Source organism: Felis catus, chromosome E2 (genome assembly GCF_018350175.1).
Source record: "Felis catus isolate Fca126 chromosome E2, F.catus_Fca126_mat1.0, whole genome shotgun sequence".
In the NCBI taxonomy this organism is placed as follows: domain Eukaryota; kingdom Metazoa; phylum Chordata; class Mammalia; order Carnivora; family Felidae; genus Felis; species Felis catus.
This window is the reverse complement of record NC_058382.1, coordinates 48,278,729-48,305,740: the sequence shown is the minus strand read 5'-3', so window position 1 is coordinate 48,305,740 and position 27,012 is coordinate 48,278,729. Positions and strand designations below refer to the sequence as shown.

Below are 27,012 nucleotides of genomic sequence, written 5' to 3'. Positions count from 1 at the left end.
GCCCAGTGTAACTGTACTGAGTGAGCAATGGGGAAGAGGGTCGGGCTTAATTCAGGTCTAAGGCATAGTCAGGGCTTGCAGACCCCAGTAAGGAATTTGGACTTTATTCCAAGTGTTATGGGAAGTTGTTGGCATGTTTTAGGCAGACAATGATCTCAGTTCTATTTCTGAAAGGCCACTGTGCCTGCTGCATGAGGTGAAAAGAGCAGAGGCGGGAAGACTAGTTAGACATCTCCAAGGTCAAGGCAGGAGATGATGGTGGCAGGGACAAGGATGCCACAGTGGAAGTGGTGAGAAATGGCTGGTACTTTCTCTAACATTCCATCCCACTAGGACTTGGGATAGGATGTGAAAGAAAGAGGGGCACCAAGAATGATCCCTTGGGTTTTAGTCTGAGCATATGGGAAAATGGCAAAGTCATTAATTAAGAAAGAAAAAAACTGAAGGAAGAACAATTTTTTGCCTTGTTCTGTTTTGGGTGAGGGGCAAGAGTCACTTTTCAGACACATACATTTTGAGATGTGTTTAAACCATTCAACAGAGATAATGAATGTGAGTTTGCGTGTGTGACCCTCAGCTGGGCAAGAAATTGGGGTTGGAGACAGAAATGTGAGGGGCACACGCATCCTGAAAATATTTCAGTACTTAATAAACTGGATGAGATCACCTATAGAGAAAAGGTAGATAACGAAAAGAAAAGAGCAGATGACTCAGTCCTAGCCTATTCCAAAAGCCTATGGATCTGGAGGATGTGGAGAAGCTGCAGGAGTAGGGGGAGTCCCGAATGAGGCAAAGGGGAAGGAGAAGAGCGCGGTGGTGTGCTGGCCAGAAGGACATCCAGGAAGAGGACTTATCAGCTGCTGTGAGGTCATGTGAGGTGGACGACAGAACACAGGCCACTGGATCTGGCAAGATGAATGCCAGCGACCTTGAGAAGAGTGATCCGTGGGGTGGTAAGGACAAAGGCCTCACTGGAATAGGTGAAAGAGAGAATGGGGGTTGAGGATGAGGAGGGAGGCATGCAGCCATTCTTGGGGGGAACAGCCCTGAAGAGGAGTTGAGGGACAAGGTAAGAGCTGGAGGGGGATCTGTGATGTCGGGACAGTGTTTTTAAAGATGGGAGGTAATAAAGCATGCATAGATGCTGATGAGAAGGATCTATAGGGCAAAAAACAAATGGGAGGGAAAGGGGATGACTGCAGGAATTCAGCTCTTGAGTGAGAAGGGGTGGGGTCCAGTGCACATGTGCAGGGCCTAGGATGAGAGCACGGGCAGGGACTCCGTGGCAGGGAAGGTGCAGCCTGGCTCGTTGGTCTGGTGGTGGGAGAATATGGTGATTGTCTTCTCATTGTTGCTGCTCCCTCCATGGGTCAGAAGAGAGATCATCAGCTGGGAATGAGGAAGAGGAAACGGTCTTAGGGGTTTGGAGAGTGACGACCACAATAAAATAGTTATCTTGAAGAGACGGATGGCAAATTTACTAGGGCAGACCAAAGGTCCGCTTGAGATTTGTGGTCTTAATTTTTAAATAAAGACCACTCAGGAGAGATGAAGACTGTCTCCAGCTGTGTTCAGCCACTCTGCATGGAGGAGGTGGAGAATCGGCTGAAGTTTTGCTTGGAGAGTATGATGAAGGGCAAGGGGGCAAGGGAATGCCTAAAGTGACAGACACAGATAAACTGAGTAAGATGGGGAGTGAAGGGGGTGGTAGGCAGTGAAGATGTGGACTGGAGTTTTGGATGGGACCAGTTACTTCTCATAGAAGTCATCTGGAAGGTTAGAAGATGGTAGTCAGGATGTAGGATGTGTGGTCTAGAGGTCTTGGAATTTATGGGTAACGATGAACAAGTTCTTGAACATGACCATGGCAGTGAGGAGCTGAGGTGGGCATGGGACTGAGAAATGAGAGTGTTGTATTAAATGTCATTCAAAAGATAAGAATTTCCAGGGAGTGCTCTCCCAGAACACAGTGATGTATAAACAAATGACCTTATATTACAGTCATATCTTTATTATGTGACATATTATACATTGCTTTCCACTTGCAACATAAATAAACTTTAAGTCATTGGGGAGTTCATGCTTTAGGAGAGCTTTAGAAAACTGAAAAGCCATTTGTGGGTGGAGCATGCCAACAGAGTGACTGTTGTCCAAAGCATGAGTCCTGTCACACTGGAGCAGTGTGAGCAGCCATGTGGGCAGGGGTGATCTTGAACAGGCTCTGAGTTCCCTATTTATTGCAAGGGGATTGGGATCAGATTTAGTGTTTTCTGCTGCCTTTGATATATTCTAAAAAGCCTTGCTTCATTGTCCAGATGGATGGAACCCAATCAAAGAAAATGATTCCCTGTTTAATACAAATGACACCCTGTTTAATACAAATATGAGTTTTAGTTCATCCATGAATACCATATTTGGTCTTGAGAAAGAGGGTTAAATGATGCTGCAAAAGAAACTGAGTCGACGGTTCCAATTTTCAAGATGTTAGAAGGAGGGACTGAAACGAAGATGAGAGGCATTATTTGGCACAAATTCAGCCCCCCAGAGTGTCCCATCCAACCTGCATACCTCTTCTCGTGAGAAGACCTTGGCTTCCATTCCATCCACCTGTGCCATCCAACATGTGGGTCCTCTCCTGCAAGGGCCTTCACCTCCACTCTGTTTTCTTCAACAGCCTCCTCTGAAGCGCCCACCTCTCCCACTCTCCCTACTGCACTCTTGGATGGTAACAAGACCCACAGACTCTTCCTAGAATCCTGTTTCATTCTGCTGCCCTCCTTGTAATTCCTTCTCTCCATATACTGCACTTCCCATATACTACTCTCAACTCCCTTGCCCCTTGTTCTGAGCGCACTCGTGCCCTTGCAATGATGACTTCTCTCTCTACCTCTGAATGACTGCTTAGGGAAATTTTGAAACAGCGAAGTTATGCCTTCCTGTCTTGGCTGGAGAATCAGCATTCTGAACTGTCTTTTCTTTTGTCCACCACCCATTTCTGGTTCTATTCCTCCCGGGGGACATATCAGTGCTTCTCCACTCTCCTCAAGCATGCTGTGCAACACTAACCTCCTCAATGCTTCCTGCAAAGACTTTGCATCCTGCACACGTCTTAGAGCCACTCAGCAAAGACTTTCTCCGACCTCCGCGCTCCACCTGCCTTCCCCACACGCAGCTGTATCTGTTTTTACCTTTACTGACTCCAGAAGGAGCTGGCCCCCGTCCCTTTTGACTGTGCTTAGTCCTTTCCTCCCTGTCTCCTCCAGGAATCTCATTCCCTCTTGGGTGGATTGTCATCTTACACTCCTCCAGGAGCTCTTCTCCTTACAGACCTGCTTGTGCCTCTACCTCCTTTCAGAGAAACAACTCTCTTAACCCTAAAGTTGCTCCTCTAACAACTAGTCTCTTTTCTTGTTCCTTGAAACATCTTGGAAGCCTACACTCACTTGACTCCACTTTCCCCCCGACAACTCATCACCTACCTCTCCACGGTGCCATCCACTGTCTGGCCACAGCACCTGCTATTCTGCCAAGATTGTTCTCAAAGTCCCTTGGCTGAGGCTCAAACTTTCTGACTACTTTATGACCTTCCATGACTCCTGTGCAGCCCTCCCACAATTCCTATGAACAGTTTCATCCTTAGCATTCCTTTAGTATTAGACTGAGCCATATGAAATTGCTGTTCCAATGGTTGAATGTTGGCAATTTCATGCGGTTCAAGCCAATTCCTTTTACAAAGCTCTTTTGTCACCAATCTCATTTTATTGCAAATATTTGAATGTGTGGTTATCTCCTTCATCAGACTCTTAGGGCAGCTTAAGTGCAGAGATTTTGCCTTATCTTTATTTTGTTAGCATTCAACCCAGTGCCTATAACATTAAAGTCACTTGCTGAACTCCTGCCAGATGACCTCTCCTTGCAGGACCTGCACCATGAACCTAGTGAGGGCCCCCACAGCAATGGCATGATGCTGACATGGCTGACGGGTTCTGAGGAGAAAGGGCAGGAGGAGGGATCCCACCCCTCTTCTGGGGAGCCCTGGTTTGTACCTGTGGCGTTTCGGACGCATGCTGGTGGTGCTGCTTCTGAGACCCAGAGCCATGGCTCTCCGCCTTGCTTTTCGCAATTATCATGCTCCCACGCATGGTCTTCGCCGATTTCATTTCAGGGGACAGGGTAGATTCTGAGGTAAACTTGCCCAGGGTCTCACTGCTCAGATGTGTCTGTCCCACAGCAGTTTGGCCTGAAGCAGCCTCCTGGGCTACACAGAGAGAGTGGGTTTATATTAAAAGTCACCTCAGGATGATCAGGAAATAATAGCGGGGATGGCACAAATCCCAGCGGGGTTGGTGTGATTCTCTTGAGGAGCGCACGGCCGTCTCCATCTGCAGCTGGCTGGGAGGGGCTGGAAGAAGAGGCTACACATGCCGAGGCTGGATGAGGACAGGCGAGTGGAGAGGCTGGACTGGAGTCCAGGGCTCTTCGCTGCCCATCTGCCCAGTGGGTCCCATGTTAGTCTGCCCCACTTCCTCTTCCAGCCCCGAGGGCAAGCATTTCTGAAACTGCTGGTCCACTGTAGCCCTGCCTTGGAAAGCTGACACCTCAGATGGGGTAATGCGGTTGTGCGCTAGGCAGCCTCCACGTTTTCCAGCTCAGGAAGACTTGCTAAGACTCCTTATTCCTTGTTGGCCATTTCCGCAAATAAGCCCTCAGAACTCCCTTGAGAGCTGTCACTATCCTTTGTCCCTCTGTCCCTCCCCTGAGAGCTGGTTATAGGTACAAGGACACCATACTGCACCTGGGGGTGTCAGGGGTCAAAGGGCATGAGGCCACCAGTGGAACAGCTGTACCAACATTCTGTTGGTTGGTCCCTCGTTCATCCAGGTCCTGTTTTCCCCCGTGCCTCCAGGCTCTACATGATTGTGATGGCTCCAGCCTCTTGCCACCTGTGCCCACTCACTTTGCCATGAGTCCTATGCCTCCACGGCCGCTCCCGCCTCCACTGATGGCTGTAGGGTCTCTTCTGTGCTGTCCCCATGTCTGTCAGCCTCCCCTGCCAGCGGCGTCATCCTGCCATATCTTACAAAGCCAGCTCTTCCTGATGTAATACTAATAAGGGTTTTCATTTCATCTCTCATTTCTTTCAAGACATCATCATTTCACCTCCTTTTTTCCTCACTGCCCAGCTTCTAAAACAGTAGTGTGGACCACATCTGTCCAATAGATGTATAATGTGTATGCAATTTAGATTTTCTAGTAGCCACATTAGAAAAGTACAAATCGGTTTCCATGGTATGTTTAACCCAATCTACCCCAAATGCGATTATATCAACAAATTTCTACCTTGTTATTTTACAGTCTTTTTTTCCTACTACATCTTCAACTCCCATGTGCCACCCCCTTCCCCCTGCCTGAACCGCCACCCCCAAGCAGCACATTTCAATTTGGACACCCATGTTTCAGGTGGCTGGTGGGTACTGCATGGGACAGGGACACCAGGGTTAGATTTACCACTTCTGCTTCAGGACAGCCTGTGGACCCCGCAGTGAACAGCAAGTGTAGGTTTGGGTTTAACCCCTCCATTGAAAGGGCTTTCTCCAAAGCGCCCAATGACCTCTGAACTGTGACCCACAGTGGCCCTCTCTCAGGGCTCATTCTATCTGTACTTCCAGCAATCTATGACTACATTCATTCATTGATTTGACACATTTTTGGAAGTATTTACTCTGTGTCTACTCTGTGCCAGGTACCAACCCAGGGGCTGGGAATGCATCAGTGAAGAGAACGAACACACATCCCTGCTCCCAGCTAACATTCTGGTGGGGTAGGGAGACAGTAGCATAAGGAAGTCAAGTAAATGGTATATGAACCAGTGATAAGGCCTATGAGACAGACAAGGCCAAGGTGCCCAGACCCAACCAGGGCACTGGAGAGGTGTGCAAACCCTTCTTGCCCCTCCCGCCTGCAGCTCTGTTTCCTTGACTTCTCTGCATCCTGCTCTCCTGACTGCCCACCCCTCTGACACTCCCTCTGCCTTCTCGGCCTCCCTGGCTTCTCCTCTACCCACACTCCTCTTAAAATATAAGTGTTCCCCAATGTCCTGCCCTGCCCTTTCCATCCCTCTCCTCTTTCTGGAACTTTCTGGGCTGATTTTCTTTATTCCAGCAGGTGCACCTCTTACTTTCTTGAGGAAGACTCCCCCCGTTATATCTTTAGCTTGACATGACCTCCTCAGGTAGGAAGACCAAATCCACAGTTTCTTATGGGACACCAATACAGCTCCAAAGACCTCTGTGAAATGTAGTTTAATTGACAGAAAAGGAAACAAAATCTAAAAGAACCAGAATTATGATGTAGCTTGGGGTTCCCACTGACGGTAGCTGAAATACGCCATCCCAAAATATGACTATTAGAGTTCAGGATATGCCACCTCAAAATACGCTACTTGCTTTTGAACTGTGGGCACTTGAAAAACAGCAAATGTGGGGAGAAGACTTCTCTGACCTTCTCTTATCTGTCTAAAGACAAGTGTCCAAAGGGAACTCAACTGTCACAAATCCCCACCCTGGGAGTTCCATCCAGCAGAGTGGACTGACTTATCACAGGAGAGGAGACACGCTTGTCATTAACTACCGTACCCTCGTCCATTGTTCTGTGGGTCCATTCATCTTCCCTAAGACTCATTTGCTCTCCCCTAAGAGGACTACCTCCCTCCTCTTCTCTCCCTGTGAAGATGGTATTTAATTCAGAATTCTAAGTCACCTCATTTCCTCCTGAGTATCTTCCATGTACACAGGAAGGACACATGTTAATAAACTTATTTTTTTCCTTGTTAATCTTTCATTATAGCAGTCTCTGCCAAGAACTCAGGATAGAGAGAAAATTATTTTTCCTCTCTTTCACTACTCAAAAGCTACTTTTCTGGCCTTTTCAGCAAAGAATCTTCTATTTCCCTAAGCATTCTATGCAGAAGTATGGAAGGGGCATGTCTAAAAGCCCCAGCCACTTTTATCAATCAACCAGCAGGCATGGTGCACTATTAGAAATGATGTTATGCTGTTATGAATGAATATTTATTAAAAATGGTTCCTCTCAGAGCAATCACTCTACTTCAATGTATTTTCCCAATTGAGCAGCCATCTCCTGCCCTGTCGGTCCATAGACAACCTGACGGAGCCAGAATTCTCTACCTCTGGTAGGCAGGCCACACCAGGCCTCACTACTATGGTGTTCAAAACCTTAATTAATTTTCTTCTCCAACAAACTTTCCCCTTTTCCCACATTTCCTATCTTGGTAAATGACATCACTCTCTTCCTGGTTTCCATGACTGGAAATTCTAGGTGACCATCTGGAATGCCTCCCCATCTTTCAATTTCCTGCCATGCAGGTGCTAGGGGGTCGGCTGGCCCAAACCTGTTCACTGTCAGCATCTCCAGTGCTTCCTTTACAGGACATTACAAGAGCTGCTTTCCTAGTGTGGCTTTCTGACCATTTCTCCCAGAGGGTGATAACTGCCTGACTCCTCTGTTCCTTCAAAATAAAACCCAAATTCCTAATCTTGGCATCAAGGTCAACCAAGATGGGCCTGAGCCTGCCTTCCCACCTCTAATTTACTGTCAGCTTCCTTGCTTTCTTGGGCTGGAATGTACTTGACTTCATCTTTGCCTGTCCTTTAAAGCTCATTTGCATGAAAGCTTCCCCAGATCAAGCTGGTTGGACCCCAGCCATCCCAAAGTTGCCCTTTCACAGAAGTCAGTATTCCTGTTACATTATTTCCCTCTGCTCTGAACAAGTCCATGTCTGTTCCCCTTCCACAAGTCACCCCCCAAAGTGTGGGCTGCCTCTTATTCATGGTCCTGTTCCCCCTAGCACCAAATGGGTGCCTGTCTGGGCAGTGGGGAGAGCCACAGATACTCAGTGAAGACAACTCTTCCCTGGGCTGTAAGTTGGCAGTATGTTGTAAGTCAGCTTTCAACCAGGCTGGGGGAGAAAAGCTCAACGGGGGACACAGAGAAGATGGGTATCAGCAGCAGGCTGCCGGCCACTTGACCACAGAAAGTCAGGGGAAAAGGCTCTTACCAGACTCTTCTCCTTCCTTCATGGACTGCTCTATGGCAGCTCTGATACACAGCTCACGGGCCCGGATCCCCGGGATGTTGCTGCCATCAGAGATCGCTTCAAGCACGATGGAGTCGATGTTCAAGCAGGCTGCATTGTAGTACCTGGCCATGCTGACTGCGGTGGCTGATTTCCCTGAAAAAAAGGTCAGGAGGTTGAATTTCCTGGCTCTCAGTTGCTTAGTGTCTCTACACAGAAGAAGTTTCTAGAATGGAGGCCCCTGTAGAGCAATCTCTCCAAGCGCTTTGCCTCTACGTCTCTTGTGCGGCCACAGATGGCAGCAGAAAAGAGAAAGGAGACCGGAACCACAAGTCAGGACCACGGATTCTTGTCCTCATTCTGCCACCCATGTGTTGTGCACCGTGTGATGGCAACACGTTTGCTTTCTGGATTTTCTCCTCAGTCTAGATGGTAATTCTATCAGATGACCTTTAAAAGTCGTGTAGCTCTACTGTCTCTGATTCTAATGGGAAGACTTTTTTGGTTTAAAGAATAACTTGTGTTGATCTTTCTTTTCTCATTTCAAAATATCTGCTTGCTAAAAAGAAAGCAGAAAATTCAAAGAACCAACAGGAGGGAAGGAAAAAGAAGATCCATAATTTGCTCACCCAGAGATATTACAGTTAGCATATGGCTGCTAAGTATGTATATATAACTACCTTATTTATATTTCTTATAAAGAAATGGGTTATGTGGTAGGCTGAACAATGCTCTCCCCCCCGCCAAAGACATCCACATCCAAATGTCTGAAACCTGTGAATATGTTACCTTAGGTGGTAAAGGGGGTTAGCACCTTCGATTAAGTAAGGATCCTCATATGGGAAATTATCCTGGATTATCTGGGTGGGCCCAACATAATCCCAAGGGCCCTTATAGGAGAAAAGCAAGAGGGTCAGAGTCAGAACAGGTGATTATGATGAAAAGGAAGAGAGACTGGAAGATACTATGATACTGGTTTTGAGGATGGAAGAAGGGGCCACAAGCCAAGGAATGCAGGCAACATTTCTAGAAGCTACAAAAGGAAAGGAAATGGGTCCTCTCCTAGAAGCCTCCAGAAGGAATGCAGCTCTTTTGACACATTTTAGACTTCTGACCTTCAGAAGGAAAGTAAATTTGCATTGTTTCAACTTACTAAATGTGTAGTTATTTGTTATGGTACCAATAGGAAATTAATCCAGATTACAAATCCTAAGTATGACATTTTTCTTACTTAAAATGATGTACCATGAACGTCTTTCTATTCATTTAGTACATTTCTATGGCACTTAAAGAAATTGTGGTGATATCTGTACATAACTTACCATTTTAACCATATTTTAAGTTGCATAAGTACATTCATACTATTGTGTGATCATCACCACCATAGGCCTCCAACACTTTTTCATCTTCTCAAATGGAAACTCTGTACCCATTAAACAACAAGCTCCCATTCTTCTCCTTCCCAGTCCCTGGAAACTACCACTCTTCTTTCTGTTTCTATGAATTCGACCACTGCAAGCACTTCATATAAGTAGAATCATACAGCAATTATCCTTTCGTGATGATTTCACTTAGTATAATATCTTCAGTGTTCAACTATATTGTAGCATGAGTCAGAGTTTCCTTCTTTTTTGAGGCTGAATAATGTCCCATTGTACCGTATTTTGTTTTTCCGTTTATCTGTCAGTGAACAGTTGGGCTGTTTCTACCTCTTGGCTATTGTGAGTAATGCTGCTATGGACAGGGGTGTACGAAACACTGTTTATGGTGGCAAAATAACTTACTATGTGGATGCACTAAAGCTTAATTAACCAGTCTTCTATACTGAATGCTTCAACTGCTCCCAAGTTTTTATGATGCTAAGCAGCGCTGCAGTGAATGTTCATGCAGTTAATCTTTGTCCACATCACTAAACAGATTCTTAAGGTAAGCTTATAGAAGTAATATTTCTAGTTCAAGGAGCTTGTGCTTATTCCCCCCTCTCCTCTTGTTTTATCATTTATTTTTATTTCCCCCCCCCCTTTCTAAAGAATTTAATGTCTTGGATTTTTCCCTAATATTATTTTTAAATTATTGGAAGAATATAAGCTCAAACAACTCAGAGATATATTAATTAAAAATAAGGTATCCCTGCTCTTTCTCTAACACTGTTTCTCTGAGATTGGCAATTTAATAGTTTGGGGATAGTCCCATGGTATACAAAAAAAAAAAAAAAGAGTCTTTTGTTATCTCGAAAATTACATGTGCGAACTTCACCATAACCCTTAAAGTGACAACCCTTGGGAGCTGCGGCATACCCGACAAGGGTGTCCCGTGGATGATAATGGCGATGCCCTTCCTGTTCTTGGCCATGCGGCCTTCTGCAGAAATATCAATGCCCAGGTGGCGCGCGATCGCCTTGCTCACTGGGTTGTTCTCTACTTCTCCAACCTCTTCCATCGAGTGGCTGTCAACACTCTGTATCTTGTCAGCTGCAAATTAAAAATATACGTGTACAAGTGCATGCCCATGGACACACCCAGAATTCATACAGTCTGATGGAAAGGAGAACCACTTTTTCTTTTTGAACACTGCTGTGGCACAGTGGCAAATTATCTGCTGCATGTGTTGTCACAGTTCCCACTCCCCCCTGCAGTGGATGGGAAAGTGCCTTTTATAGCTGATAATTTGTCGACAGCTACTGGAAGTGAAAATACAGATACCCTTATTGACTGTTAATTCCATTTCTAGGGGAATATCTCCTGCTAAAAAAATAATACTGGAAACTAGCTGAATGTGCAACATTAAGGGGAATGGCTGACTAAGTGATGGCATATTCCTACTACAGAATTAATACACGGTAGTGCTAAAAGGCTCAAGGGTGCATTTTAGGGAGAAAAGTAAAAAGGCACTGGACAGTCTTCCCACTTCTCTTAGAGAGAACTGGTACAAAACATTTAAATGTTTGGTTACTTTGAAACATTATTTTTTCCAGGCTTTCCTCATCCTCCTCTTCATCCGGGTAGGTCTTGGACTCGACCGTGGGAATGTGTCGTTCTTCAGGGTTGGACGTGACAGAGATCCCTTGGCTCAGTGAGGTCCTCTTTGTACTGCCAGAGGTGCCTTGTTCTGATGAGGGCATATCTTCCTCTTCTGCCCGAGAAACAAAGAACAAAAACATGGGGGAAGTGTTGGGAGGGGGACAAGGGAGACAGGTATGGAAAAAGAGACAAAGTGGAGAATCGCTGACCTGGTTACCATCACCCTGGACTACCCAAAGCCAAGAAACAAGATCTGCAGTCAGCTGGCTGTTAAGAAGGTTCTCTGCCCAGGGGCACCTGGGTGGCTCAGTCACTTAAGCATCTGACTTAGGTTCAGGTCATGATCTCGTGGTTTGTGCGTTCCAGTCCTGTGCTGGGCTCTCTGCTGTCAGCACAGAGCCTGCTTCAGATCCTCTGTCTCCCTCTCTCTCGGCCCCTCTCCCGTTGGTTCTCTCTCTCTCTCTCTCTCTCTCTCTCTCTCTCTCTCTCAAAATAAATAAACTTAAAAAAAAATTTCTCTGCCCAGAGTGTTTCTACATCTTAACATTAAAAAGACTAAAATTATATATTTTCTCCAGAAAATTTAGAAAATTCAGAAGAGCAAGACTTATACAATTCATCTGCAAAAGAGATGTAGATAGAACAAGAAACAGTGACCGAGGGTTGCAGCTGGACTTTATGATACCAGGACCGCAGAGCTGTGGCCTCTCAGATCCTTAATTTTAAATTTTTCAAAGCTGAACTTGGGATCATGTTGTATATACCAATCTGTAGCGTGTTTTCCCCCTAAATCTGTCATGAACATTTGTCTATGCCATTGCCAAGTACACCTACCAATTTGTCTGCCTAGAACCCTCCTCACAATTTCAGTGGGGGTGTTGGGCTGTGACTGTACAAAATGACCCCCTTTACCGGGCCTGTTGACGGGGGTTGACACTGTCTTTGTTTAGAGGTTGGATCTGAGGCAGAGAGGTCGGAGGTCTCCAGTGACTGGCTTCCCTGGCCATGGTGCGGGAAGCAGGGAGGATGGTCTGCACGTGAGCAGAGGGAGCACAGGCTCAGGGAAGCCCTGGGGAAAAGCCGAGTATGCACCTTCCTGGCTCCCTCTGAACCCGTGGGTCCCTGTTCTCGGCCAACTTCCAATTGGCCAAATGAAAAAATGAACCCACAACTGTACTGTGTAAGGATGGGGACGAGAGCAACAGGGTCCTTCTCTGATTTTGTGATGCCCTTTACACATGGCAGCACCCCCAGCTTTCTGTCCCAGTGGTTCTGAGTTCCAGTGTCTCCCCTCCCACCACCTTCCTGGTTGTAGGCTCTCAAAGACAGGGCCTGTTTCACTGATCTGTTTACAGTGCTTCAGCTCCGTTCTTGGAACACTGTGGGTGCTTGTTATAGGCTTAACTAGTTACCCTAAAATTCGTAGGTTGAAATCCTACTCCCCAGTACCTCAGAAAGTGGCTATGTAATAAAGTTAAAAAGGGGTTATATGGATGCCCTATTCCACCCACACTCCAGTATAACTTGTGTTCTTTAAGAAGAGACTAGGACAGACACAGACAGAACACCATGTGAACACCAGGGGAAGACAGGCAGCTACAAGCCAAGGAAGGAGGTTCTGCAGACAATGACCCAGCTGACACCTAGATCTTAGGCTTTGAGCCTCCTGAACTATGAGAAAATAAATTTCTGTTGGTTAAGCCACCAAGTCTGTGGTCTTTGCGATGGCAGTTCTGGCAAACTAACAGTGCTCAATGACACTGACCAGGAGATTGAGGGCAAAGGTGGTCTTCTTCTCTCATCTTCTCCTTTTAGGACAAACTAGTATTCTCTGACTGGCTCCCTTGAGAGACAAGACAAGCCCAAGGTCAGGAGAAAATGGACTCCATTCCATTCATTCATTCACTGTTATAGCACATGTTATTGGGCACTATGACGTATCAGGTGCAGCTCCATGCTTTGGGGTTACAAGTGGGGAATGCATGATCACTGCCTTTATGGGGGCTTCTTATTCGGGGGGGAGACAGGTATGAAGAAAACAATTACACATGTGATGACTATTACACAGAAGAACAGGGAGGGCACATTTCCAAGATGAGGGCATGATAAACAGGAAGGAGAAGCATGCATCACGACAAGCTGCACGGTGCTACAGGTCATCAAGGACCCCTGATGCTCAGGTGCACAAAAGGGAGCCCATGGATGGGTGGTGGGGTAATACAGGGGCCCTGGGCCAGAAAGGGGCACATTATGAGAGCACAGTCCCGTTTTATGATTGGGGTTTGGCTTAAAGACCGTGGAGGGCCAACCTCATCCTTGGGGGAACCCCCACTCCTGACCTCTCTTAGGACACCAAGTTGTACCCTGTGTGACATATTCAAGCACACACAGAAGCCACGGAGTACAGTGGTTACCGTCGTGGATGCCAGAGTCAGAGAGATCTGGGCTTGAATCCTGACTCTGCCCCTTCACACTGTGGACCTGGTGTCTCAGTGCTTTAGTCTCTCAGGTAAGTGTGTAAAACCTAAGTGTTCTTCTATCCCTCTATTAGCTGTTTTTAAGCCTGAACTCCCCACTAGACTCTAGTGGGAGCAGAGCATATCCCTGTCTCTGCATTCATACTGTGGGGAGAACAGGCCCATTTTGTGACGTTACAGATGAAATATGTGAGGCACCAGCATGTGCCCAGCATGTGGCAGCTGCTCGGTAAGTGGCCGGCCTCCCAGCAGGGACCCTTCCAGGGCGCCAGCGCAGTGGCTGAAGCCGGGCTCTCGGCCCTGAGCTCTCACCGTTTTCCTGGGCCAGACTCTCCGGAAACTTCGCCTTCATCTGTTCCTCTTTGGACCGCTTCATCTCCTTAAAGTACTCATAAACCTCTGGGGGTAGCTTTTCCCCCGGAACACGGGGAGGCAGCAGCAGGGTGTTGTAGGAATCATAGCCCTTCAGCATTCGCAAGATCTGCAAGAGGACGACAGGAACTGCTGCTGGGTGTGCTAGAAGCTTTCTCCTGACAGTCCTCGGAGGGTCTGCTTACCCACCAGGTAAAACCCCTGCTCCTTCCTGTACAAGGGGCCTTTGGAGGGGTCTAGAAAGTAAGGCCGGGCCCTGAAGCTGGGGATACAAGATCTTGATTTTTGCCCCATTTGAGCCCAGGCATTTCATATGTGGAAGAGAATTTTCGTCTTATTTTACAAATATCATATACTGTTTTTCTTTCTTTCTTTCTTTCTTTCTTTCTTTCTTTCTTTCTTTCTTTCTTTCTTTCTTTCTTTCTTTCTTTCTTTCTTTCCCTTGACAAAAGTACAGAACTCCATTATCCACTTTGAGCTACACGTTCTTGAAAAACACTGTAGTTAGAAATGTTATACAAGGGAGGAAGGTGGTTGTCTCACAGAGGATTCAGGGAGAAACAGATAAAATGGTATTAAGTATGTGTGTGCATGAGTATATGTTGGGGGTATGGGGGTAGGGAAGGAATATGTATTAGGGTTATCAGATAAAATACGGGATGCCCAGTTTAATCTGAATTTTAGATAAAGTGAATAATTTTTTAGTACAAAAATGTCCACATAAAATAAGTCATATGTTTCTTATCTGAAATTCAAACTTAACTACGTAATTTGTTTTTCTTTCTACAAAATCTGGTAACCCTAGTGTGTATGTATATTTATAAAACCAGTGCAACAAGGTTCTAGAAAGCAATCACTTCCTCTATGGCCTAATTTATGTGAAAAATCTGTTTTGTTGAGTAACCTTTCTCCAGGATCACTATTTTTGGTTGTGTGAAAACCACCGTTAAGAAGCTCATTCTAAAATTTATATGGATGAACAAAGAGCTAAGAATAGTTAAAACAACTGAAACTAATAACCCTATATGTTAATTATACTTGAATATAAAAAAATGGCAAAAAAGGGAAAAAGAATAGTTAAAACATTAATGAAAAAGAAAAAGAGAGGATCGCCCTACTAGATATTAAGACTGTTGAAGCTGGAGTAACAGACAGTGTGGGACTGATGTTGGGATAGACAAACTGGCCAATGACATGATATAGAGAAGAGAGCTTGGAAGAAACCCACTCATACATGGAGTTTGATTCAGGAGAGAGGTGGCATGGCAGGTCAGTGGGTGAAAGGAAGGAATATTCCAAAGACTGGGTGATGGAGACATACAAGGGCCTGGACAACTTGCTTCAACGGGGGCAATTCTAAAGAGACAGCCCAGCAATAGAGCTTCCTGTGGGGTCTGCTGAGGTCTCTGCTGTAATCTCATCACAGCTCATCTCTCTGCCCGGCACTGCTTGCCTTATTCTTCACTGGTGTTGCTCCTGAGAGGGCTCCCTACCAAATCTGCATACACATCTCGGAGTCTTAGACTCTGCTTTGCATTGAACCTGGCCCACAACAGAGGATGCAGTGCCAACATAAGCCATTGAGAGTTTCATGAATACCTAATGAAAAGATTCCTTTCCAGAGTGACAAATTCCCCTTCTGAGAAAAACTTCGAGATGCAGAATCTAAATTGGGTAGAGCATAAATATTACATGTAAAGAAGACAGAAGATTTAAAGGCTGAGTTGGGGGAGGGTCCAGAGGAAGCAGAACCACCTTAGCTAAGCCATTCCCAAATTCCTGACCCACAGACAACATGAGATAACAAACACTTATTGTTTTAAGTTGTTAAGCTTGGGGGTAATTTGTTTTGCAGCAATAGATAACTAATTAATAAGCAAAAAAGCATCAGACTTCATGAACAGCAAAATCTTAGGAGAAAACAATGGAGCAATGCATTTAAGATATTCAAGTGCAGAAAATGTGAGCCAAGGATATGGTATCCAACCAAACTTATCTTCAAGCATAAAAGCCACAGATTAATAGTCATGAACGTATGTGTACTCAGGGAATAGTGTTCCCATGATCCCTACCTGAGGAATCCACTAGAGAATGAGCTTCAGACAATAGAGTGGTTACTGAAGAAGCTTCATCACAAGGACTGGTGTTGAACATTGAATGTATTTAAATATAGAACTAAAACTAAGTGATAGAAATTAGGTTCTGACATCATAATATTATAGGCTCTGACATGACAGATACACCACAAAAAGCAAAACATGGAGGGAGTGTACATGAGATGATTACCCAGCAGGCATTAATTTAAAAGAATATCATTTTAAATTAGAGGATGGTGAGAAGAGAGAAAAAGAGATTAGTGGCTCATTTCATAATTTCTCACAGTAGGGAACTAAGAGGCAGTTTCTAGAAAGTACGGTACTAAGCAGTTCATACAGCTCAGCCTCAAGGTAGCAGAACAGGATGGAGACAGTAAAAAGGGACCTGGAGAGATGACGTGGAGCAGAATAGAGAGCCCATAAGTAGACCCAAATAAATATAGTCAACTGACCTTTGACAAAGGAGCAAATGCAATACAATGAACAAAGACACTTTCCAACTAACAATGCTGGACCCAGACACCCACATACAAAATACCCAAATCTAGATAGACCCAACATCTTTCACAAAGCTTAAAATGGATCATAGGCCTAAACGAAAACCATATAATTATAAAACTCTTAGAAGGTGATATAAGAGTGACCTAGGGTGTGGTGATCACATTTTAGAGACAACACCAAAGGCATGGTCCATGAAAATAGTAATTGAGAGGGTGGACTTCCTTAAATTTAAAAACCTCTGCTCTGCAAAAGACAATGTCAAGTGAGTGAAAAGACAAGTTACAGACTGGGAGAAAATATTTGCAAAAGATGCATCTGATAAACTTGTCTTATTCAAAATATTTAAAGAACTCTTAAAACTTAACAATGAGAAAACAAATCACCCAATTAAAAAATGAGCCAAAGACCTTAACAGACACCTCACTGAAGAAGATATACAGATGGCAAATCAGTATATGAATAGATGCTCCACATTATATGTCATCAGGGAAATGCAAATTGAAATAAGATACCACTACAGACTTATTAGAATGGCCAAAATCCAAAACACTGACAACATCCAATGCTGATGAGAATGAGGAGCAACAGGAACTTTCACTTATTGCTGGTGGGAGTGCAAAATGGTACGACCACTTCGGAAGACAGTCTGGCAGTTCTTATAAAACTAAATGTACTCTTACCATACGGTCTGTGCTACTTGGTACTTATCCAAAGGAGATAAAAATGTATGTCCACACAAAATCTGCACGTGGATGTTTATGGCAGCTTTATTTATAACTGCCCAGATATGGAAACAACCAAGAGGTCCCTCAGTAGGTGAATGGGTAAATAACCTGTTATGTCCAGAAAACGGAATATTATTTAGTACTAAAAAGAAATGGAGGGAACTTAAGTGCATATTACTAAATGAAAGAAGCCAGTTGGAAAACGTATACTGTATGATTGCAACTATATGACACTCTGGAAAAGACCAAACTATGGAGATAGTAAAAAGATCAGTGGTTGCCAGGAGGTGGGGGGTGGGGAGGGATGAATAGGCAGAGGAGAGAGGATTTTTAGGGCAGTGAAAATGCTCTATATGATACTATAATGCTGGATACATGTCATTATACATTTGTCCAAATCCAAGGAATGTACAACACCAAGAGTGACCCCCAATGTAAACTGTGAATTTTGGGTGATTATGAAGTATCAATGTAGGTTCATCAATTGTAACAAATGTACCACTCTAGTAGGGGATGTTGATAATGGAGGAAGGTATGTATGTGTGTGGGGCAAGGGGTATATGGGAAATATCTGTAACTTCCCCTCAATTTTGCTGTGAGAAAAAAGTTTAAAACAAGTACATGGAGGAACAATTGGAAAATATGTAGCTCTGAACAAACAGAAAAAAAAAGTGGCAGATTCAAGCCCTAACATAATTTTATTAAATGTAAATGGTCTAAATACACTAATTAAGGATGGAGACTGCCAGAGTGTATTTTTTTTTTAAAAGACTCAATTACATGCTGTCTACAAGAAACTCACTTCAAATATGACAGTGGCATACATTCTTTACTATTAAAGTTTTAGCACGCATTAGTTTTTCAATTAGTTGTTTAAAATGTGTAATGAGATCACAAAGAAGTAATAAATTCTGCTCAGAGCAAGGGTCAGGAAAGGCTACAAAGTGGACTTTAAATTGACAAGGAAGGGCTTAAAGTGAAGAAGAGGCAAAGGTTAGGAGGAAGTTGTCCATGCAGAGGGAAGAGCACAGGTACATGGTAGGACCCAGCAGGGATAGGAAAAGGAAATTTGGTTTTGGCCTCTGCTCACCTTCTCTTCTAGGAGATACTGTTGGTCAAATTCTAAGGAGTAAAACTCAATGGGAAAGTTGCAGGGATTCTTTACCACCACCTCAGCCTCGTCTCCAGGTGCATAAGGCAGCAGTGGCCCCAGCTCCAGAAAAGAGGGACTAAATTCCAACCGTGGCTCAAGACCTTGCCCCTCTACCAGCAGTGTAAGCTTTTGAGGACTCTGGGCAATCTGGAAAACCAGGGTTTGGCTGTAGAATTTCTGGAAATCATAAAAAACAAAACAAGCATCTTAACTTTTTGTGTTATATGCTCTGTAAACCTGAAAGCCACTGTGGGGACAAAATTGAGAGAAAACTTTGGGGGCACCTGGGTGGCTCAGTCTGTTAAGCGTCTGACTTTGGCTCAGGTCATGGTTCGTGGGTTCAAGCCCTGTGTCAGGCTCTGTGTTGACAGCTTGCTCAGAGCCCGGAGCCTGCTTTGGATTCTGTGTCTCCTTCTCTCTCTGCCCCTCCCCTGCTCACACTCTGTTTCTCAAAAGTAAATAAATGTAAAAAAAAAAAAAAAAAAAAGAAAAAGAAAAAAAGAAAAAAAAGAGAGAAAACTTTTCATGTAAAATTACATGAGAGTAATTTATATTACTGCATTAATACTAGGTTTCTAGCATGCTAGGCACTGTACAAAGTGCACCATCACTCGTAAAAGGCCCTCTGAATGCCGCACTCAGATCCTTCAGACCCTCCAGTGTGTTCAGATGGGCCACTGTCTGCACCTCTGGGCTCTCATTTCATGGGCCCTGCTGCCTATGGGCAGGGAAGGGTGGAGCAGAAGTGCTGGGATTAATCCCTTCCAGGAGCAATTCTCAAACATTGACTCAGGAACTACCACATAAATACCCTCAGGTCCCTTGCTCCTGGGAAGGGATAATTCTGAAATATGCATTTTGTCTATTTCCACAGAGTTTCCCAGTAGGATTATGTTCCAGTCTCCAAGGTAGCTGGCTCATTCACATGCATTATTAGCTGCCTGCCTTTCCCTGACCACCTCCTACTTCTCCATCAGGGTTTCCTACACTTTCCAAATAATCTGTTTGCACTTGAATCCTTGTCTCCAAGTATGTTTCTTGGAGAATCTGAATTAATATACGGAAGTTATTTGAAAATACAGTTAAGCAGTGGGTCAGGGGTAATCAGCTGGGGCATTCAGTTTATCAGATATAATTACAATCTGAATACCAGTTAATAGTGATATCAACTATTCTAATCTGGTTTTTACTGGGGGACCTATTAAAAATGTGGAATCACAGGCCCCAACCTTAAAGATCCCAACTTGACAGGGGCAGGGTAAGGCTGGGAATTCTGCATTTTTAACCAGATGCCCAGGTCATTCTGATACAGGTGGGTTCATGGCTTGGGTTTGGAGGCCATGAGTGGCTTCATGATTTGAAGAGCTCTTAATTATCTTAGCTCAAGGGAGAAAAGCAGATGGATGGAATGTGTATGGACATATATACACACCCAGAAAATATCAATTGACGGAGACAGTAAGAGAACGAATTATTGACTAACTAACAGTTATGGGCTTAGCACCTTCTGACCCAAACTTCTATATTTTAATTGCTTTTTATGGAAATATTCCAAAAACATTTCATTCATTTCCTTGTTTCCTAACACGGTGTTCTGCACATATATTATAACATCAGTGATTTCTCTTGTGCTGCTGATGCTGAAGGAAACATAGATGTGGATTGTATGCGTTGCAAAGCTAACCAATTAATTGTATACAGCCAACAAATTCCCCTCTAAATTGGTGGAGATATTCTATTAACTTTGACCAATTCCAACTCAACATATATGGAACCACCTGAACAAACCTTTCTTTTTTTTTTTTAAATTTATTTACTGATATGTCTCTCATTTAATAAACTATCCAAAATCTTGACAACCCTGACAGTAACACCCCTTCAGACTCTCTAAGAATGACAAACATATTAATTCTCTTTTCTGTCGAAAGGGTTGGGAGATTCTGATAATTCAAGAAACGGGCTTTTTAAAAAAGAATCAGATATGAAGTCATTTGTTTTTCTTCTTTCTCACTACAGACTCTTAAAAATTTCTTCAAAGCATTTCCATTACCAGGAAAATGGGAGTTAACTGTAGGTATTCTGTAAAACCCACATGGGTTTTTTTCTTTTAAAAGACTAAAGTAGAGAAAGACATCTCCCTGATGCCTTAGGCTTTGAGCACAAGTCTTTACAGTGTAATCTCTTGAGACCCTCTCTGGCTCTAGGATTTTATTTTATTTTATTTTATTTTATTTTATTTTATTTTATTTTATTTTAATTTTTATTATTTTTTTAAATTTTTTAAAGTTTATTTATTTTTGAGAGACAGAGAATGAGCAAGGGAGGGGCAGAGAGAGACGGAGACACAGAATCCAAAGCAGGCTCCAGGCTCCGAGCTGTCAGCACAGAGCCTGACACCGGCTCAAACTCACGCACTGTGAGATCATGACCTGAGCCAAAGTCAGACACTTAACCGACTGAGCCACCCTGGCGCCCCGGACTTTATTTTTACTGTGTGCTTTGCTTGGAGTAGCTTTGTGTTAACGGCATTCACACACACACACAGAAAGTTTGTGAGGCCCGGGTGGTATGTCTACCAGGAAGTACCCCAACTACTGATGATAACAGCAAATAGTTATTGAGACACTACATAGACAGAAGTATGCTGTGTATTTTATTCACATTAATTCATATAATCTTCAAAATGACCCTAGGAAGTAGCTATTGCAGGTTGATAATGTCTTAGTTGAAACCCTAGGGGCCAGATGATTTCAAATTCAGATTTTTAAAAAGGTAAACGCTGTGCATAGACCCCATGTTACATAATGTCCTCAGCAGGGCCCGAATCAGGTCCCCTATAATCAAACACTAATATTCCCGTAGTTACAATGTTTGACTCTGCAAACTAAGTGGAATAAATAAAGGTTAAGTAGTCTCCTGTCAGTTCAAATTAGGTTTTTCTACCAAATGAGTTTGGGCCTGAAACTTATGAAATACCCCCCTCCCACACCTCCCCAGTTTCTGGAGCTTACTGGATTTTAAAATTGCAATAAGGATTTTTGCATGGGATATTGTTATTTTCCATTTTATCTATAAGCAAATTGAGGTTTAGAGAGGCTAATGAATTTACTCAAAGCCATGAATTCTCTCAGTACAGAAGCAGAAGGCCACTAACCCAGGTCTGCTGATAAAAGTCAACGTGCTAGACAGATCTGATTCTGGAACTGGTGTTCTTAACTACCAGGCCACACAGCTCCAACATGAAACAAGCACTTGATGTCTTTATCACAATAGCGAGGCAAAGGTCTCTCAAAAATTCCCTAGAGTCCTGCCTAATCAAGTGTGGCCTTTGAGTAAAGCTCAAAGAGACCCAGAGACTCTGAATGAAACCACATTTCTTCAAAGCTTACCTCTTCTTTAGGCATGAATTTCACTTGCACGTTGGACCTCTCATCAGGATCCAAGACCCCAGAAGTGGGCTGGATCTCAAAGATTCGTGTCTTTGGCTTTAATTCAGCACGTAGTTTCCGTCTTAAGTACTTTGGCATGTGTTTCTCCAGCTGGTTAACAGATAATAAGACAATTAGATCATCTTCTACGGAAGCAAATTTATTCTATCCTCCACTCACCCAGCCTACATTTACTGAGTCCCTTCCAGGTGTCAGGGAAGGTGTAGATACCAGGACTACAAAGATGAGTGACACATCTACCAGATAGCTCAGCCTGGTAAGTCCTTGAATGCTGGGCTAAGGGCCTAGATTGTATTTAGGAAGCTATGGTTGTCACGGCATGTCTTGGGAAGAAGAGTGAAATAATGAAAGTGAAGGCCCAGAATTCCATATCTGGATTAAATGGAGATGGGAAAAAGGGGACCAATGGGCTACAACCCATTTACCTTGCTAACTGGCTTATGGCTCAGGAAAAACCATTCACAAGGGACTTGGAGATGATTGGAAAACTGAATAGTCTCCACGAGGCACTGTCCACACTGAATTGTGGCAAACTGCACCTTTTCACAAGACAGTGTCATAGCAGGAATGGTCACCTTGGCTTGGAGACAGATGTGAACTGTTGGCCCTCCAACCACCTAGAATGGGCATAAAATTGCTGTTACCACATGGCATGGGGTTGGGGGAAGAATCACGGCTCTCAAATAGCAATTGATTCATCCTAGGGGTAACTGGCAAGCAGAGCTGGTAGCTGGGGAGGATCAGCTGGGCCCAGCAGTGCATCTTACCTTGATGGGTAGAACGACCTCTTTGTTTCCAACTGAGAGACTGGCCCCTTGGGGGTCAAATTTCACTTCGAATGTTTCCGTTTCACAGTAAGGCAGATTCTTTACACGATCTAACTCAGTACTGAAGCCTGGACCAAGATAAACAAAATTTCTTTGTGGGAAAGAGAAATGGCAAACAAGAGCTGCAGTAGATAGAGCCCTTCTGGGGTCAAAGTATCAATTAATACCCATGACCATTCAAAGCATCAATTAATGGCCCAAGAATTCTTTCAGCTGATCCCAGAAGAAGCATGAACACTACTCCAGAAGATCAGTACACGTGGGCACCCTGTTAGAAATGACAAAGTGCAAGAAGAAAGGGTCTCCCCAGTCTGGTTACCCGTGTCATGAAGGATGCGCTTTTCTGCATGGAAGGACACTGGGAAGTGACTGGTGTTGGTGATCTTGATGATGTGTGTTCGGATGTCACCAAGGATGATGTAGCCAAAGTCCAGGATATACTCTGGCAGCTGGACTCTGAAACAGTTAACAAGGCTCTGTTTACCAGTCACTTTTCCAAAAGAGTGACTATGCTATTCTCTTCTATCTCCTGTGCACAGTTCTGACCTCAGAACCGGAGGATAGAACAACCACCCTCCAGACAGGAGGCTATAGAAACAAGATTACTCCCCCCTCCCCCAAAGTTCACACTGCTGTTTCAGCCATTCCCAAAACACATTCAGTGTGGGCCCTCATGAACCTGAAGCCAGGCCTATCCATTAAACAAAAACAGAGGCTTCTGCCTTTCAGAGGCAGAGACTTGCCTGGTTGGCTGGATGCTAGAAGATAACAGATACAGGACACAAGTAGATTTCATTTCTACATGATCAACCATTAATTGATTCAGGCAGCATTCCAGTGGGCAACACTGTTTGCTCTGCTCTCCTCTGAAACAAGCCTACCATGGAAGGACACTCACTTGGCTAGTCTGCGACGATTCCGGTAGCTGAAGTCATCTGTGGAATCAGGGATAATTGTTTTCTGATGTTCTATGGAATAGCCTTGGACTATAAGTCGCTCTACTTCCATCTGGAGCTGAGCACTTAACTGGAGCAAGAGAAAAAACCAAGTCAGCAAATTCTTCTAGAATATGCATTTTCAATGGGGTCAAATCACCTCTAAGAGGGAAAAAATTGCTTCATGGAGGGGAGAATGAAAAAATTTTAGATATTACAATGATTTATGGCATTCCAAAAGGCCACAGTACATAAACAGATATACAGTATAGTTGTGGTATTAAAATCTTCACAGGGGTGTTGGGTGGGGTAAAGAAACTAGTACATCTATATCATGGAATACTAATGAACAATGAAAAGGAATGAACTATTGATATTGATGGATTTCAAGGGCATTACGCTCATTGAAAAAAAAGCCAATCTTAGGGCGCCCGGGTGGCTCAGTCAGTTGGGCATCTGACTCGGGCTCAGGTCATGACCTCACAGTCCGTGAGTTCGAGCCCCATATCGGGCTCTGTGCTAACAGCTCAGAGCCTGGAGCCTGCTTCAGATTCTGTGTCTCCCTCTCTTTCTGCTCCTCCCCTGCTCATGCTCTGTCTCTTTCTTAAAAATAAATAAAAACATTAAACAAATTTTTTTAAAAAGCCAGTCTCAAAAGGTTACATATTGTATAATTCCATTTACAGAATATTCTTGAAATAAAAAAAGTACAGATTCAACAGAGGAAGATGGCAGCATAGGTGGATGCTGGGCTCACATCGTCCTGCTGACCACTTAGATTCCACCCACATCTGCCTAAATAACCCAGAAAACCACCAGAAGACTAGCGGAATGAACTCTGTGGAGCCAAGCATAGACGAGAGGCCCAGGGAAGAGGGTAGTAAGGGTGGAGAGGCGGTGTGCACTACACGGACTGGCGGGAGGGAGCCGGGGCGGTAGAGGGGCAGCCAGCCCACCAGGCAAGACAGAGCCCCTGAATCTGGCTTGCAAAAGCGGAGGGGCCAGATGGAGTGTGTTCTGACAGCCAGTGGGACTTAACATCTGGAATGTTATAGGTCAACAGCTCTGCTCCGAGAGCGGGAGGGCTAGAGGACAACGGGAGGGACAGTTGTTGAGCCCCAGAGGACAGAGCTCACTTGGCGGGGAACAAAGGTGCTCGCCAGTGCCATCTCCCTCGCCCATCCCCCAGCCAAAATCCCAAAGGGAACCAGTTCCCCTCATGGAACTTGCTTGTACTGCACAAACACCCAACTCTGTGCTTCTGTGGATCCATTCCTCTGACAGGTCTGCCTCCGTCCTGGTGCCACAGGGCCCCTCCCGAAGTGGACCACCAAAGGCAAAGCAAGCTGAGTCTGCCCCTCCCGCCCCTGTGCATCTGTGGATCCACCCCGGCTAATACGCCAGTTCCTATCAAAGCAGCACCACAAGCCTGGCAGTGTGCAAGTAGCCCAGACAGGGGCCACACCACTCCACAGTGAGTCCTGCACCTGGGAGAGGGGAAGATAAGGTACACACCAGTCTGACTGTGGCCCCAGCAGTGGGCTGGGAACAGACATCTGGTCAGACTGTGGCCACGCCCACCAACGCAAGTTACTCCAGACAGCACAGGGGAAGAGCCCTGCAGTTCGGCGCCACTCCAGGGACTATCCAAACTGACGAAACGGAAGAATTCTCCTCAAAAGAAACTCCAGGAAGTAGCGACAGCTAACGAACTGATCAAAAATGATTTAAGCAATGTAACAGGAAATGAATTTAAAATGATAGTCATAAAATTAATTGCTGGGCTTGAAAAAAGTATAGAGGACAGCAGAGAATCTATTACTACAGAGATCAAGGGACTAACAAACAGTCAGGAGGGGCTAAAAATGCTATAAACGAGCTTCAAAATAAAATGGAGGCAACCACAACTCAGATTGAAGAGGCAGAGGAGAGAATAGGTGAATTAGAAGATAAAATTATGGAAAAAGAGGAAGCTGAGAAAAAGAGAGAGAAAAAAAATCCAGGAGTATGAGGGGAGAATTAGAGAACTAAATGACACAATTAAATGCAATAATATATGCATAATTGGGATTCCAGAAGAGGAAGAGAGAGGGAAAGGTGCTGAAGGTATACTTGAAGAAATAATAGCTGAGAACTTCCCTGATCTGGGGAAGGAAAAAGGCATTGAAATCCAAGAGGCACAGAGAACTCCCTTCAGACGTAACTTGAATCGATCTGCATGACATATCATAGTGAAACTGGCAAAACACAAGGATAAAGAGAAAATTCTGAAAGCAGCTAGGGATAAACGTGCTCTAACATATAAAGGGAGACTGATAAGACTAGTGATGATCTCTCTACTGAAACTTTGCAGGCCAGAAAGGAATGGCAGGAAATGGTCAATGTGATGAACAGAAAAAAATATGCAGCCAAGAATCCTTTATCCAGCAAGTTTGTCATTCAGAATAGAAGGAGAGTTAAGGTCTTCCCAAACAAACAAAAAACCAAAGGAATTCATCACCACTAAACCAGCCCTGCAAGAGATCCCAAGGGGATCAGAGACATCACTACAAGCATGAAACCTACAGACATCACAATGACTCTAAACCCATAACTTTATATAATAACACTGAATGTAAATGGACTAAATGCTCCAACCAAAAGACATAGGGAGCCAGAATGGATAAAAAAATGACACCCATCTATTTGCTGTCTACAAGAGACTCCTTTTAGAGCTGAGGACACCCTCAGATTGAAAGTGAGAGGATGGAGAACTATCTATCATGCTACTGGAAGTCAAAAGGAAGCTGGAGTAGCCATACTTATATCAGACAAACTAGACTTTAAATTAAAGGCTGTAACAAGAGATGAAGAAGGGCAGTATATAATAATCACAGGGTCTATCCATCAGGAAGACCTAACAATTATAAATGTCTATGCACCAAATATGGGAGCCCCCAAATATATAAAACAATTAATCACAAACATAAGCAACCTTATTGATAAGAATGTGGTAATTGCAGGGGACTTTAATACCCCACTTACAACAATGGATAGATCATCTAGACACATGGTCAGTAAAGAAACAAGGGCCCTGAATGATACATTGGATCAGATGGACTTGACAGATATATTTAGAACCCTGCCTCCCAAAGCAACAGAATATACTTTCTTCTCAAGTGTACATGGAACATTCTCCAAGATAGATCACATACTGGGTCATAAAACAGCCCTTCATAAGTATACAAGAATTGAGATCATACCATGCATACTTTCAGACCACAATGCTATGAAGCTTGAAATCAACCACAGGAAAAAGTCTGGAAAACCTCCAAAAGCATGGAGGTTAAAGAACACCCTCTAAAGATTGAATGGGTCAACCA

General features: G+C 44.2%; 1 protein-coding gene across 30 annotated transcripts in view; it reads right to left on the bottom strand.

Moving 5' to 3' along the window:
- Nucleotides 1–27,012, bottom strand: part of HYDIN (HYDIN axonemal central pair apparatus protein) — a 433,865-nt gene that overhangs the window by 96,868 nt on the left and 309,985 nt on the right. For all 30 annotated transcript variants that reach the window (XM_045046329.1, XM_045046327.1, XM_045046336.1 and 27 more), the window contains 11 exons: nucleotides 23,614–23,741; nucleotides 23,035–23,171; nucleotides 22,656–22,783; nucleotides 22,314–22,505; nucleotides 21,829–21,978; nucleotides 18,377–18,616; nucleotides 13,905–14,073; nucleotides 11,048–11,227; nucleotides 10,393–10,566; nucleotides 8,078–8,251; nucleotides 4,047–4,258 (listed from right to left, as the gene is read on the bottom strand). In XM_045046329.1, coding sequence (XP_044902264.1) covers nucleotides 4,047–4,258; nucleotides 8,078–8,251; nucleotides 10,393–10,566; nucleotides 11,048–11,227; nucleotides 13,905–14,073; nucleotides 18,377–18,616; nucleotides 21,829–21,978; nucleotides 22,314–22,505; nucleotides 22,656–22,783; nucleotides 23,035–23,171; nucleotides 23,614–23,741 — 1,884 coding nt within the window. The remainder of the gene's footprint in view (nucleotides 1–4,046; nucleotides 4,259–8,077; nucleotides 8,252–10,392; nucleotides 10,567–11,047; nucleotides 11,228–13,904; nucleotides 14,074–18,376; nucleotides 18,617–21,828; nucleotides 21,979–22,313; nucleotides 22,506–22,655; nucleotides 22,784–23,034; nucleotides 23,172–23,613; nucleotides 23,742–27,012) is intronic.